General features: G+C 40.0%; 1 protein-coding gene across 12 annotated transcripts in view; it reads left to right on the top strand.

Moving 5' to 3' along the window:
- AHI1 (Abelson helper integration site 1) overlaps positions 1–13,897 on the top strand; it is a 219,105-nt gene that overhangs the window by 196,126 nt on the left and 9,082 nt on the right. For 9 of the 12 annotated variants that reach the window (XM_025294490.3, XM_044924197.2, XM_006059263.4 and 6 more), the window contains one exon: positions 10,558–10,607. In XM_025294490.3, coding sequence (XP_025150275.3) covers positions 10,558–10,607 — 50 coding nt within the window. The remainder of the gene's footprint in view (positions 1–10,557; positions 10,608–13,897) is intronic. The other 3 variants (XM_006059264.4, XM_025294491.3, XR_003111896.3) reach the window with 1 other exon arrangement.

Raw genomic sequence — 13,897 nt, forward strand, 5'->3', positions numbered from 1 at the left:
AATGTCAAAAAAAAAAAAAGTGTGATTTTTGCTTGGGTATACATGATTGAAGAAGACAACAAAAGAACAAATTTAAAAGCAGCATGACCAAGCAATTGTGTTTAAACTAACATGAACAGATATACATATGTACACATACTGAGATAATGAGGAAGAGGAATAAGGAATAAGACTGAGCTGCAGAAAGGCCAGCTGGAACCTCCATTTGTTCAGAGAAATCTCATTTTCTCCCAAAGTCTTGTAGCATATTGTTTGTCTCTTACCACATTTATCACCTACTTCCTTAGTGCCAAGTCATTTATATGTATATTTGCCCTCAATAAATTATGAGCCTGATAGTTACTGTGTCTGTGTAATGTTGTTTGTTGGGAGGGAACTTGAACTCCTTGATGGATAGTGCTGGTAAGAATTGACATTCCAACCAGAGGAAGGGAAGAAGGCAAGAAAGGGAGGAGACCATAGAGATCACAGCAATCCATGCTTATCGGCTACTAAGCCAAGTCAGCTTCATACACACAAGGCAGGATTTAGTCCTGAGCTCTCCAACCCCCGCAAATTACTGCTTTGATATATGCTAGAGTAATAGTTCTCAAACTGCTAGGCTTCAGAATCTCCCTGGGCACTTGTGTAAAAACTACCAGTGCCCAGACTGTACCCTAAATGTACTAATCTTTGCAAGATAATCCTTTACATTTCTGAAGGCCCCTTTGTAATCACAGAGTTACAGAATTTGCTAGAGAATGTTCTTCCAGCCTCATCAGTGGAATAACGTATTTACTTCAGGCTCTTTGACCTCGGAGTATAAACTTCCAGTTGACCTGACTGAATAGGAGTCTATAAGCCCTTACACACAGCCATGTGAAACTAACAGGAATCAACTTTGCAACATTTGTATTCCTCCCAAAGTCCCCATCTTAGTACTGTACATGTATGATATTCTCAATGAATGATTATGATTTGATTGAGACAGATCTCCCCAAAACCTCATACATTTGTCAAGGAATAAGATTATGAAAGGTAGAACTAAGGTAGTAAAATAGTAATCTGGTGGGTGCACAGAAGCCATGCTGGAAACTACACCATCAGTTCTCCTCATTTACAGTGCTTCTGTTCTGTAAATTCACCATGAACACTGAATTACTGAATTCTAAACCAGAGCTCCTAGAGCAAATGGAGGATTAGGTTCTTGAGAGCCTCTGGTCACAAGATTTTCATCAACGCACCAATATATAACCTTGTTTTATATGTATGTTGGTGTAAAAACACTTTAACTAATATAGTCGAATCATTAAAATTGAACTCATGGAGTACAACTTGCACCTGAACAAAGCCTGACTAGCACACAAGGTTTATCTGGGAGGCACCTCAGCCCTCTTGCACTTAGTCACATGGGTCAGCACTTCAACAATAGGCTTAGGGTTCCTTTAAAACGGCAGAATCACCAACAAAAAGCACAAAAATGTGAAAAACATGTCACTAAATAGATCAGGAGAAGGACACTTGTTTTCTGTATGAGAACTGATACAAGAAGTCAGAGCATTAGAAACATGCCAAGGCATCAGGAGGTTCTAACGTTCCTCCCTCATCTGGCACATGTGCGCTGGGCAGCTCACACGTATCACCACTCTGCACCAGTGCATGTATTCAACTGCAGAAGCACCACACAGATTGATTTGGAGATTACAAATAAATTTTAGTGAGTAGGAAAATTTGCAAATAGGGATCCACAAATAATGAGGATTAGCTGTATTTTGAAACTTTATTAAAAGTACGAACTCAGTCGCTTCAGACTCTTTGCGACCGCATGAACCGTAGCTTGCCAGGCTCCTCTGTCCATGGGATTTTCCAGGCAAGAATACTGGAGCGGGTTGCCAGGGAATCTTCCCTACCCAGGGATCAAACCCACGTCTCCGGCATCTCCTGTATTGCAGGCTGATTCTTTTACCACTGAGCACCAGGGAAGCTGCTAAGAGTACATGGTTATTTTATAAAACCTGTTAATCTTTATAATAAAGAAGGAGACAGAAAAGCTCAGGCATAGAGTCAAATGGAAAAATGTAACCTACAACTCCAGCTTGGCTCAGGTGTATGACTTTTGTCTTCTATTCTTGTCTTCCCTTTTGGATGTAAATAAAAGAGCTAAAAGTTCCTTGAAGGCAGGGACTGTGTCTCATTTAAAATTGAGTTCCCAGTATCTAGCACAAAGCAGGTATTCAATAAATGCTTACTGAATGAAGGATCAGATAAAGAGGAGCAGCTGTACTGATATGTAATACCGAGATGTATTAATCTTCCAAATCAGACCTGACCCTGTCGAACATCAGCAGTGATGATGTTGCTCATAAGCAGATGGTCAACAGTGTGCAGAGGGCTGCAGTGGACTTGATAAAATTGCCACATCTCCCTCAGTCTCCCAGTTTCCTTCCCACATCACTCATCTAGGAAATAGTTCAGTCCCAAAAAGAGGCACTGGCGGACTCAAATGATTCTTTAGTTTGCAGAATTTTTTTTAAGTGGGAAGAGGTGGTATTCTGATGTTTCCTGCCTTCTTGGTTATCTGCCATTGTTTTGTTTTGTTTTGTTTTGTTAATTTTATTTACTTTTGGCTGCGCTGGGTCTTCTTTGCTTCTCGAGCTTTTTCCCTAGTTGCAGTGAGAGGGGGTTTTCTCTGGTGGTGGTGCATGGGCTTCTCATTGCTTGGGTTCTCTTGCTGCAGAGCACGGGCTCTAGGCACTTGGGCTTTAGTAGTTGCAACATATGCGCTCAGTAGTTGTGGCTCCCAGACTCGAGCACAGGCTCACTACTTGTGGCACAGAGACTTCGTTGCTTCACAGCATGTGGGCTCTTCCTGGACCAGGGATCAAACCAGTATCTCCTGCATTGGCAGGCAGATTCTTTACCACTGAGCCACCAGGGAAGCCCCTGCTGCCAGTTTTCACTTTCCCCAAACCAGCTCTTAGACCACCAGGAAATAGATGCATGAAAGCAGCAGTCCTTTAGCAGTTTGATGTCATACACATAAATGGCTCTTCGAGTGTGTGACTTGGCATACAGGTCTTCCCAGTCCCCAGCCCTGAGAGTAAACCAGTTGTCTATTTCTTTCACGTCTACTCTGGAATCTCATCACTGCCAAAGAAAAGCACGTAACTGTGGTGGTTATCTCTGTGTCATATTTGATTCCCAGCCTGAGTGAGGTCCATGGTCTTGATTGTCTTTTTGTTCCTCCTGACTCCCTATCCCATTCTTTAGAGAGCCTAGTCAAAATAAGGTCCACACTCTTAAAACAGGCTGACTTTGTGCTTTCTCTGTGTTTCTGTTACTTCCCCTTCCTTCTCTAGCGGCTTTCAGATCTCAAAGAAAGATGTACCTTCCTTTCTACGGCCTACCTCTCCACTTGTATTTTGGGTCATTTTCCCTTCCCACGTTCTTCTGGCCCTCACTCAACCAATGATCTGCATCCTCATCCCTCCACCCCTCTGGTGTCTTTGATGTTTATTCATTGAACACACATACATTGAATGCCTGCTATTGTCCCATAGAACTGGTAAAGTGTCATCTGGGTAGTGTAGTGGTGAATTAAACAGAAAAGGTCCCTCACATTACAGAACTTAGAGCCTGATGAGTGAAAGTAACTGTAATTAATGAGTCATAAAACTAAACATAAGCAGTGAAAGGGCTGAAGGGAAGCTGTGAGGCCTTGTGGTGAGAAGTGGATGGGTTAGTTTTTATGACGGGTGGAGGCGGGGAGACCAGGAGGATACATTGGAGGCATTAGAAGCAGCTTGTGCAGAAGCCCTCAAGTGGTCAAAAGTGCTCCTCAGAGAAACTGAAAAACCAGCTGGTCACAAGGGAAAGAGACTCGGGATAAAGCGCAGGATGGAGGGAGGGATCATTTTCAGCAGTTTACAGGCCATGTAAAGAAATGCATAGGCCAGCATCCTGGGTCATTAACACCTCTGTTTTTTTCTGTTTCCTTAATGTTTGTAACAGTGTGCTTACCTCTCCTTTGTGTCTCATTCTCTAACTTTGCTTGATACCATAAAACAAGCCTTCATGAAGATATATATGCTGCATCTTTTTTTTTTTTCTCTAATACTTCTTTCTGGATTATCCTCTACCTCTATAATTTCAAATAGTTTTGTTTTGTTTTGTTTTCTGGAGCCAAATGTTTTATTTTTTTATTTTTTAAGTAAATTTTTCATTTTGTATTGGGGTATAGCCAGGAAGATTCCCCTGGAGAAGGGAAGGTCTACCCACTCCAGTATTCTGGCCTGCAGATTCATTCAGTTAGATATCATTCTGGAATCTCTGGTCCAATATGCCCAAAACCAAATGCAGTTTTAAAAGCCCAGTTTTTTCCTCTCTCCTCCAGTGTGTCAGTGGAATTGTCATCTACCTTCGCCTTGAAGTAAGGAGTTCTCTCTCTCTTGAAAGAACAAATAGTCAAACATCAGGAGTTTTTGCAGCATAGTAATCTAAGTGTTTTGATAAATTTCTATATGTAATGCAGGAAAATAAATAGAACTGGCCCCTGACCTAAGCTTAATGAGGTCAGGAGATGCTTTCCAATGGGGTTTATTTCTAAGTTTTATAGGAGGAAGGGCATTCCAGGCAGACTGAACAAATACTAAGGCATGGCACACAGGCTGTCACAAATACTTCATCATGGCTGGAGCCTAGGCTACAGAGTTAAAAACAGGTAGAGCTGAACCTGCATACGGGGCCAGGATCAAGAGGATCCTTATATGGCATGTTAAGGAGCTGGATTTGATCCTGAAGGCACTAGTCAGCCACTGAAAGATTTAAAACGTGGCGGATGGCATGATCAAGTCAGTTCTTTCAAAAACTCATTCTAGAAGATCTGAGACTAGAAGAAGGAAAATAAAAGCAGTACTGTACAAGACCAGGAGAAGCTGTTGTAGCAATCCAAACCAAACATAATGAGAAAGTAGGATGTGGTGACAAAGTCCATATGAAGGAAGAGGAACAATCTGAGTTTCTAAGGTGACCACCTCTATATGTGAGAACAAAAGGGGGCTTCACCGTGAGAGGCACGACGTGTTAGTACTTGTGCGGCAGCCAGTGCAGCAGAGACGGACTGAGAACTCAGCTTGGCGAGAGAGTTCGGAGGCAGATGTATGGTTCCAAGCGTATTTTCAGAAAAACTACTGTATTTGCAAGATTTGCTGAAAACTAATGAAATTGCCAAATCATTTTGAAGAAAATTGGAGATTGAGGTTCAGGTTATGGATTTGGAAGTCGTTGGCATAAGCATATGGGTTGAATCCATGGGAACAGAGGAGTATACGGAAGGAAAGGACAAAGACCAGAAAGCGTGAAGAGGCGCCAGTTATTTTAAAGTGCGCACTGCGGGAGAGGAGCCTGGGAAGGATGACTGTGAAATAGCCCCCAACCCCTGCCTGGGGAGTCACCAGCTCCCATACCCCAGTCTTTACTGCACTCTTCACCTGCCTACCAGAAGTACACTGTTTTCTGTTGCTAATACAAAAGTTGAATCATGTGATTTATCAGCTCAGAAATCTTAGTTGGTGCTCTCTTTGCCTTTAAAGCCCAAATCTCATAAGTTTTAATCTAGCTCTCATCCTTCAACATTTGAATAGACGTTCTGACCAGTTTTTCCTCATCTCCCAAATCATCCTCCTTGAGTACACTGCCTTGCACACACAAAGTCTTCAGCCTCTGCTTACCCCAGTTTCTCCAACTGTATAATTTTTGCACCACTCCAGTGATCACAGTTTCAATTTATTCCTTAGGAGTTAGCTAAATGTTTCCTCCTCCGAGAATCCTCCTCTGAAGCCTCCAGTTGCAATTCAGGCCTTCTGTTCCTTTATATCTGCACATTTCTTTTCTCTTTATCGTAATGTGCCTCATTGCTTACCTCCATGCCTTTCCCTGTTAGAGTATAAGATATTAGAACCTGCTTAGCTTTGCATCTCCAGGGTGTGTAGTACACTCCTTGCCCCTAGAGTGGCGTTCTGTTAAGTATTTGGCATAACATCTTACAGAAAAGCCCAAACTTTTTGGCCAACTCAATATTTGTTGTTCCTACCTGGCATAATTAGTATCCAAAACTACAAATCATGAATCAAGATGAAGGCTTTCGCTTTTTTTATATATACTTCTAGAAGGGGCTTCCCTCGTGGCTCAGTGGTAAAGAATCTGCCTGCCAATGTAGCAGACGTGGGTTTGATTGCTGGGTCGGGAAGATCCCCTGGAGAAGGAAATGGCAACCCACTCCAGTATTCTGGCCTGGAAAATCCCATGAACAGAGGAGCCTGGCAGGCTACAGTCCATGGGGTCGCAAAAGAGTCAGACACGACTTAGCGACTAAACAACAACATACTTCTAGAAACTACATCTTCATAAAGGAATATTTTGTTCTTAAGGAAAAGCATAATTGGAAGATTGAGTGCCAAATACAGCTCATAGAACCAATAATAAATTCTAAAATCAAAGAATCAACAGCAAACTTATATGAATATTCAAAATCATAAAATTATGCCCCCCATCCAAACACAACTTTAGCAGTAGAGAAAACCGGAAAGAGTTTGTCTAGTTGAGCAGTTTGTAAACTCTTCTCGATAGAGCCCTGTTCCTCCAGGCTCAGGATTCGATCGAGGGAGGCAAGGTTTGCCTGGCCTCCAAACCTCAATTCACCTAGAGAATTTCTAGGTGTTTAAGTGTTTGTATGTGAAGCTTTCAAACAAAATTGTATTGAAAAAGAGCTTAGCTGTTAAACTAAGCTGTTAAATCAGTTTGAATACAGAATTATAACCTTCAGGCTACTTCTATAATCTAGGTAACTCTGGGCTTCCATTTCCTCATCTGTAAAATGCAAGGATGGTGCTATGATAGTTCACGCTTTTATTCTGAGTACCTTCTGTGCTTTTTCAAGTAGAAAACAGACCTCAGGAGAAAAGTGGCTTCCTTGGGGCACATAGAGTTAAGAACAGAATCAAATTATAATTTAACCAACAGCCCTAGTTGTTGGGCTTTTTTCGTCTTTTAAAAAAAATTCCTACAAAGTGAGTATAAAAAGAAATTGCTGTTATTAATTCTTTGGAAAAGGTAGCTATCGGGAGGTATATAAATAGCACATGAAAATAAAGCTGTATTGTATCATAAATTTGCCTTATTTAAAGCTGGTGTGCTGCTGCAACAAACATTGATCAAATACCTACCTAATTTTACATTCATTCTTCAAGTTTATAGAAATATTTGGGTGAGTTGTTTGCATGGCCTATTTCTCTTTTACACAGTGTTTTATGAGTTGCTTCTCCTCGGTAAATCATGTAATCAAGGGAGGCACTGAAAATTATTCCATTAATCATTCCTTTCATGTTTGTCTCACTGCATCTAAATTTATGAGCATCACTAGAAATCGTGAGGGTTTGGGAAGCAAGAGTCTATATATTCTGACCCTTTCATTCATCTCCTCTGCTTTGCTCATCTTCCTCTCTTCATCCCCTCCTCTCCATTATCAAGGGTATCCATGAAGAGGAAATTAAGTCCCCAAACAGCTGAGGTGTGTGAGTGGACAGGAGGGAAAGAAGGGCAGTCATGCTCCTTGGCCTTGATGGTTGGGGGTGCTTACGGGCTGATTGTCTCATAGCCTTGGGGGCTTTTTTGTTTAACGACAAAGTGAAACAAAACAGCTCACAGAGACACCTCCTTCTTCCCCCTCCTTCTGCCTCCATGAATAACTACCCATATGGCATGCTGCTGCTGAGACCAAGGAATGAGTGAGTAAAGGTGTTTAGAAGTGAAGTTTTGGTCCTAATTAAATAAGTGTCCTTTTACAAATCAGTGTTAAAACTTTGTAATGTGGATCCCCTCTAATTTGTGGTTCATGGAATTTGAACCCAGGTTAAAACAACCTTTGCATCATGAGAAAGGACCTGGACGTGCCCACTATACTAATGCAATAATACAGTAGGAAACTTAACCTGCTTAAGACAAATTTCTGAGGACATCACAGCACCCATTTCATATGAAAAGTCTATGAAAAACAGGTTTGCTAAGACCTGCATGTGGCCATATGTTGTTGTTTGTTTTTCAGGGTCGCAGTATGCAAGGACAAGTAACACTGACTCAACAGTGATGGATAATTCAATCTGACTTTTCCCTCAACCTCTGGAGTAGACTCAAATTCTGATTAGAGCCATGATTTGGGTTGTTTTTTTTTTTTTTAATCCACTGGTTTTACAACATTTCATGTACATAGTTGGCCTTCCTTACCCACAGGTTCTGCATCTAGAGAGTCAACCAGGCATGGTTCACAATTACATGGAAAAAAATTCCAGAAAGTTCCATAAAAGCAAAATGAATTTACCACGCTGGCACCCATTTATTTAGCATTTACATTTTATTTACAACTATTTACATAGCATTTATATCATATTAGTTATCTATATGGCGAAGGCAATGGCAACCCCCTCCAGTACTATTGCCTGGAAAATCCCATGGACAGAGGAGCCTGGTGGGCTGCAGCCCATGGGGTCGCTAAGAGTCAGACACGACTGAGCGACTTCACTTTCACTTTTCACTTTCATGCATTGGAGAAGGAAATGGCAACCCACTCCAGTGTTCTTGCCTGGAGAATCCCAGAGGCGGGGGAGCCTGGTGGGCTGCCGTCTATGGGGTCGTACAGAGTAGGACACGACTAAAGCGACTTAGCAGCACCAGCAGCGGCAGGTATTTATAAGTAATCTAGAGATGAGTTTACGTATACAGGAGGTTGTTAGGTTATATGCATACTACACCATTATATAAGGCACTTTTAGGATCTGTAGATTTTGGTATCTGGGGGGTGCAGTGTCCTGAAACCAACCCCCCTCAGATACTAAGGGACGACTGTATATGTGTACATTTATTTAAGATGTTACTCTTGCATTGGGCAAAGAGATAGAAGTAATAATTAGACCATGTAAAAGAAGCATCTTACCATGAATTTGATTGCACTGTTTGGAATTTATTCCATAAGCCTGAGAAAAAACTGAAAAAATTAGGTTATAATTGATGCTTTCTGAGAGGTTTTGATAGTTTTCTTCTTGATGAGTTGCCTTAAGGGCAGGTAGACTATTCTGCAGTCTGCATTTGTCCTTGAATTTAAATTTTCTGTGTACTTGTACCTTTTTTCCCAAACACATTTTAATTGTGTCAGATTATCTTCAAATAGTTGAGAAAAATAAAAGATTGGTTCTTTGGATGTTCTTTAAAACACGACAACACCCACCTTTCACCACTAAGTCTCCTTGTCCTTTAACTCTTGTTTTTATTACGTGCTTGATTTAAAGCTATATAGCCAGCAATAATATCACATAATTATGGTCCAGAAAAGTACAAAATCCTCTTGAAATCTTTATGATAAGAAAAGTAATACTTGTTTAAAGGTGCTCAGTGCCAAATCTTGCTGAAATCTGATTGTGAAGGAGGAAATCTAAAAAGGCAAAGCAAGTTTCAGTAGAGATAAGCCTGGGAAAGCAGTAGTTACTCAAAGAAGTTAAGACTGAAACAGAAAGTTTTACTCCTTTCCTTTCACTTCATTTTGTGTTTTTTTGTTTTCTGGACTTTTAAGAATTTCATTAGATAGTTATGGTATATCTCTTTCATTCATATGTAATTCAAAGCTTTAACACAGTAACATGTATATTTTCTACATGAAGTTTAAGTAGATCTTTTCCATAACATGTAATTATCTCTAAATAAAATTTCTAAGTCTGTTTTATGGCAACATTGATTTCTAAAATACTGTCTCATATCAAACACCATTGTTCCAGAGTATACTTGGATTTGGAATGGGGCTTCCCTGGTGGCTCAGGTGGTAAAGAATCTGCCTGCAATGCAGGAGGCCTGGGTTCAATCCCTAGATGGGGAAGGTCCCCTGAAGAAGTGAATGGCTACCCACTCTAATATTCTTGCCTGGAGAATTCCATGGACAGAGGAGCCTGCGGGCCACAGTTAATGGGGTCACAAAGAGTCGGATACGACTGAGCAACTAAGCACAGACAAGCGTAGAGGAAACCTCTAACTAACTAACTCTCAGTGTGTAACCTGGTACCACTCAAAGTGCTTATTTGATTTCCTCATGGAGGTGCCATTAATAAAACAGACTGAGCAAAGTTTGTAGAAGATTCAAAGAGCTTGCAGATTCAGAATTTTACACATAGTTCAGTGTGTGGCTTCATGAAAATATAGAGTGTAGTGGGAAGATTACAAAGGAAAGATGCAATGGTGAAAGGTAAACGCATAACTTGAGTAATAAAACACAGCATTACTGACTTAATTTAGGCTGATTCACAACTGACTCTTTTTGACACAAACCTAAAAGCTCACTTCATTTACAAAGAGTGCTTAACCAATCTGAAGAGCTGTTTCCTTGGTTTTCTATGGGAGTGAATACATTATGCTGATAATCACTTGTGTTCAGAACAGGCCAGCTCTACTCATTCAGCCAGTTGGTGGATTTTCAGCATGTGAATATTGCCAGTGTTGTCTTCTGTGATTTGTGACTTACTCTTTGTTTTTCTTTCACAGCAGTCATTCAAGTCCCAGGATTTCAGACTGAGCTCAGAGTCTATGGCACAGTAAGCAGCTTTACCTCCTAAATAATTTGCAGTGATAAATAGTTGGTGTTTCTTTTAAGGACAGTTTCTCCATTTCTCTCTTCATAGCACCACACTACAAAAGTTATGAAACACCCGTTTCAAGGCATTACTGTATAAAGGCCTGTATAAATGTATATAAATTTACTTATATATATATATATATATATATATATATCCTTATAGATTTCTTACAAATGCCTTAAGTATTTGAGCAGTTTTTAAAGTGTTTATTTTAAAAAATCCCTAGGAAGTTTTTGTAATTTTTTTGGTACTTGCTATTAATACATTACTTAATACACAAATGGAAAATCTCTTTTACCTCAAAAAAATATTGAAAACCTTTACAAAGTTACGTCTCAGTTTTTATCATTGCAGAGCATATTGTACCTAATTTGAGGCCGAAACTTCATATTCATACATCACCAGCAAACTGTCACCTGAATGTAACAACCTTGAACAGCTCGGGTATCTGCCATGCCCTCCCAATCCCACGTCACCATTCCCACATCTGGGTACATGCTTCCACACACATACACACAGGGAATCCATACCGAGTGTCCTTCAGGAAAACATTTATTCAGGTTAACCCTGCTAAACCCACTCCAGTATTCTTGCCTGGGAAATCCCATGAACAGAGGAGCCTGGTGGGCTGTAGTCCATGGGGTCACACAGAGTCAGACGTGACTGAAGCGACTTGGTCCTCCTGCATTGGCAGGCAGGTTCTTTACCACTAGCACCACCTGGGAAGCCCATCTAGGACTACATATCATTGTATATCATATATGAAGCCCTGTGTTGCTTCAGAGCACGGTCACTCATCATCACATTTGAGTCTCCACATTTCCCTGCAGACCGTTGCTCTTGCCCCTCCTCTGCATGTGGAGAAACATGACCTGAGAGGTAGAAAGAGGCAGACCCTGTCCCAGCACACAGATCCTCTGCTTCCTAATCTGCATTCTTCCCATACTTTCACTCTGCCTGTCACATGACACAAACACATGTTCCAGGTCTTCCCGTTTTTTGTCTTTTATTTTATCTGCAAGGTATGTTTTCAGTACCAATCTCTGAATAATTGAAAGTTTACATAATAGTTGATGAGATAATAACTGACTCTGAGGAGTGTATACTCAATGACAGATCACACATATGAAAAAATATGCTGGATCAGTACAGACAAAAACTCTGTTTCAACAACCAGAAGTGATCATATTTGAATACATTATGGGAACAGTGCTGTCTTTGAACATGTTTTATAAAATAGTTTAGAACTTTTACCTAAAATGTGAATGAAAGATTCTGTCCTCCCTCTGATCACTCTGGATACATATCTTTAGATGATGTGAAGATGCCACACAATGCTCTCCAGATGAAAATTCAAAAAAGCCTCAAAAAGCATCCCAGCATGTCAGGGTAGCTAGGCTTCTCTTTTTGAACACAGAGTACTTAACAAGCTTCTGAAAATAAATCTTCATGAGAAGTTCAGTTATGTCTCAATGCTCAGGTTCATCTAAGGCCTTTGGGCTTTCCCTATACTCATAATTTCTTAGAATTAAGGATGAATTTACATTTCTCATGATTTCAAAACTGTAGGCGACTTGAAGATGGAAATGCTATAGTGCAGTATGTAACAAAGTCATTTCTTTATTTCTCTAATTTACTTAAATGAGTCCATTGTACCCAAGTAAATGGATAGAAGCTATTTTTTTGTTTGTTTCTTTGCAGTGTTGCCATTCAGTTCCTAACATGTGTTTATTAGCTGATTGACCAGGCTATGTAAATGAGCCACATACGACTGCCTCTCACCACTTTCTACTTGAATTTCTTGTCTCATTTATACTTTTAATTTTTTTTTAAAGAAATGTCAGTCACTTCTGTGCAAACAATCTTTACACATTTTAGTTAAAGCTACACTCTTGATACTAAGACGAAATTGTATAGGTTAATTTTAAGCCTTTTTCTTGAAAGTCTTAAACTTTTACCTTTTGTATCTCATGCGTCTATGATGTGTTTATCTGCTGCCCAAGTCAGAGTTTTTTATGAAGCTTCTACAAATATGTTTTAATCCTTAAATAATATTAGTGTTCCCTAGTTGCTAATGTATCTTATATTGAGTTTGGGGGTTTATTTTGAAACATGGACTATTTTACTTCTTTAACAGCTTTGATCAGAGAGAATTTAATTCAGATGATCAGTAATATTAAAGGCCTTTATTTGTCAACACTCATATGTGAACTGAATGAATAAATGAAATCTCTTCTTAATATAACGTAGTCATAAGTGTTAACTCTGATTATCCAATCTCTCCTCCACTAGATATTTTTCCATCTTTATAATCACCACATTCCAAACTCCTTCAATTTCTTCTTCTTTTCATGAGAAGAAATTAATTCTTACCAAGTGTCAACCATCCTTGAATAAACATTCTCCAGGTTACTATAAGCTGTTGGCTAATTTGCAAAATTTTTTAAAGTTAAATTTTAAAAAACCATTTTTGCCAGTTTTCCCATAGCTTATTTGAAGGAGAAATTTTTCAGAAGTCCTTCCACCACTGTTTTTGCTGATGTAACTTAGATGTTGAGTAGACTTACTAGTAAAGCTATCAGGGCCTGGAGTAGAAGATTTTTAACTACAAGTTCAATGTGTCTAATGCAAGTACGGCCATTAAGGTTATATATTTCTTATATTGTTGTTGTTTAGTTGCTAAGTCACATCCAACTCTTTGCGAATGCATGGACTACAGCACTCCAGGCTTCCCTGTCCTTCCCTGTCTCCTAGAGTTTGTTCAAACTCATGTCCTTTGAGTCAGTGATGCTCTCCAACCATCTCATCTTCTGTTGCCCTCTTCTCCTGCCCTCAGTCTTTCCCAGCATCATGGTCTTTTCCAGTGAGTAGGCTCTTCACATCAAGTGGCCAAGGTATTGGAGCTTCAGCTTCAACACCAGTCCTTCCAATGAATATTCAGGGTTGATATCCCTTAGGATTGACTGGTTTGATCTCCTTGCAGTCCAAGGGACTCTCAAGAGTCCCAGCACCACAATTCAAATGCATCAATTCTGTGGTGCTCATCCTTCCTTATGGTCCAACTCAACTCTTACATCCATACATGACTACTGGAAAAACCATAGCATGGCTGTATGGACCTTTATCAGCAAAGTGATATCTCTGCTTTTTAATACACTGTCTAGGTTTGTTGTAGCTTTTCTTCTAAGAAGCAAACATCTTTTAATTTCATGACTACAATCACCATACACAGTGATTTTGGAGCCCAA

The sequence above is a fragment of the Bubalus bubalis genome, chromosome 10 (genome assembly GCF_019923935.1).
Source record: "Bubalus bubalis isolate 160015118507 breed Murrah chromosome 10, NDDB_SH_1, whole genome shotgun sequence".
Classification (NCBI taxonomy): Eukaryota; Metazoa; Chordata; class Mammalia; order Artiodactyla; family Bovidae; genus Bubalus; species Bubalus bubalis.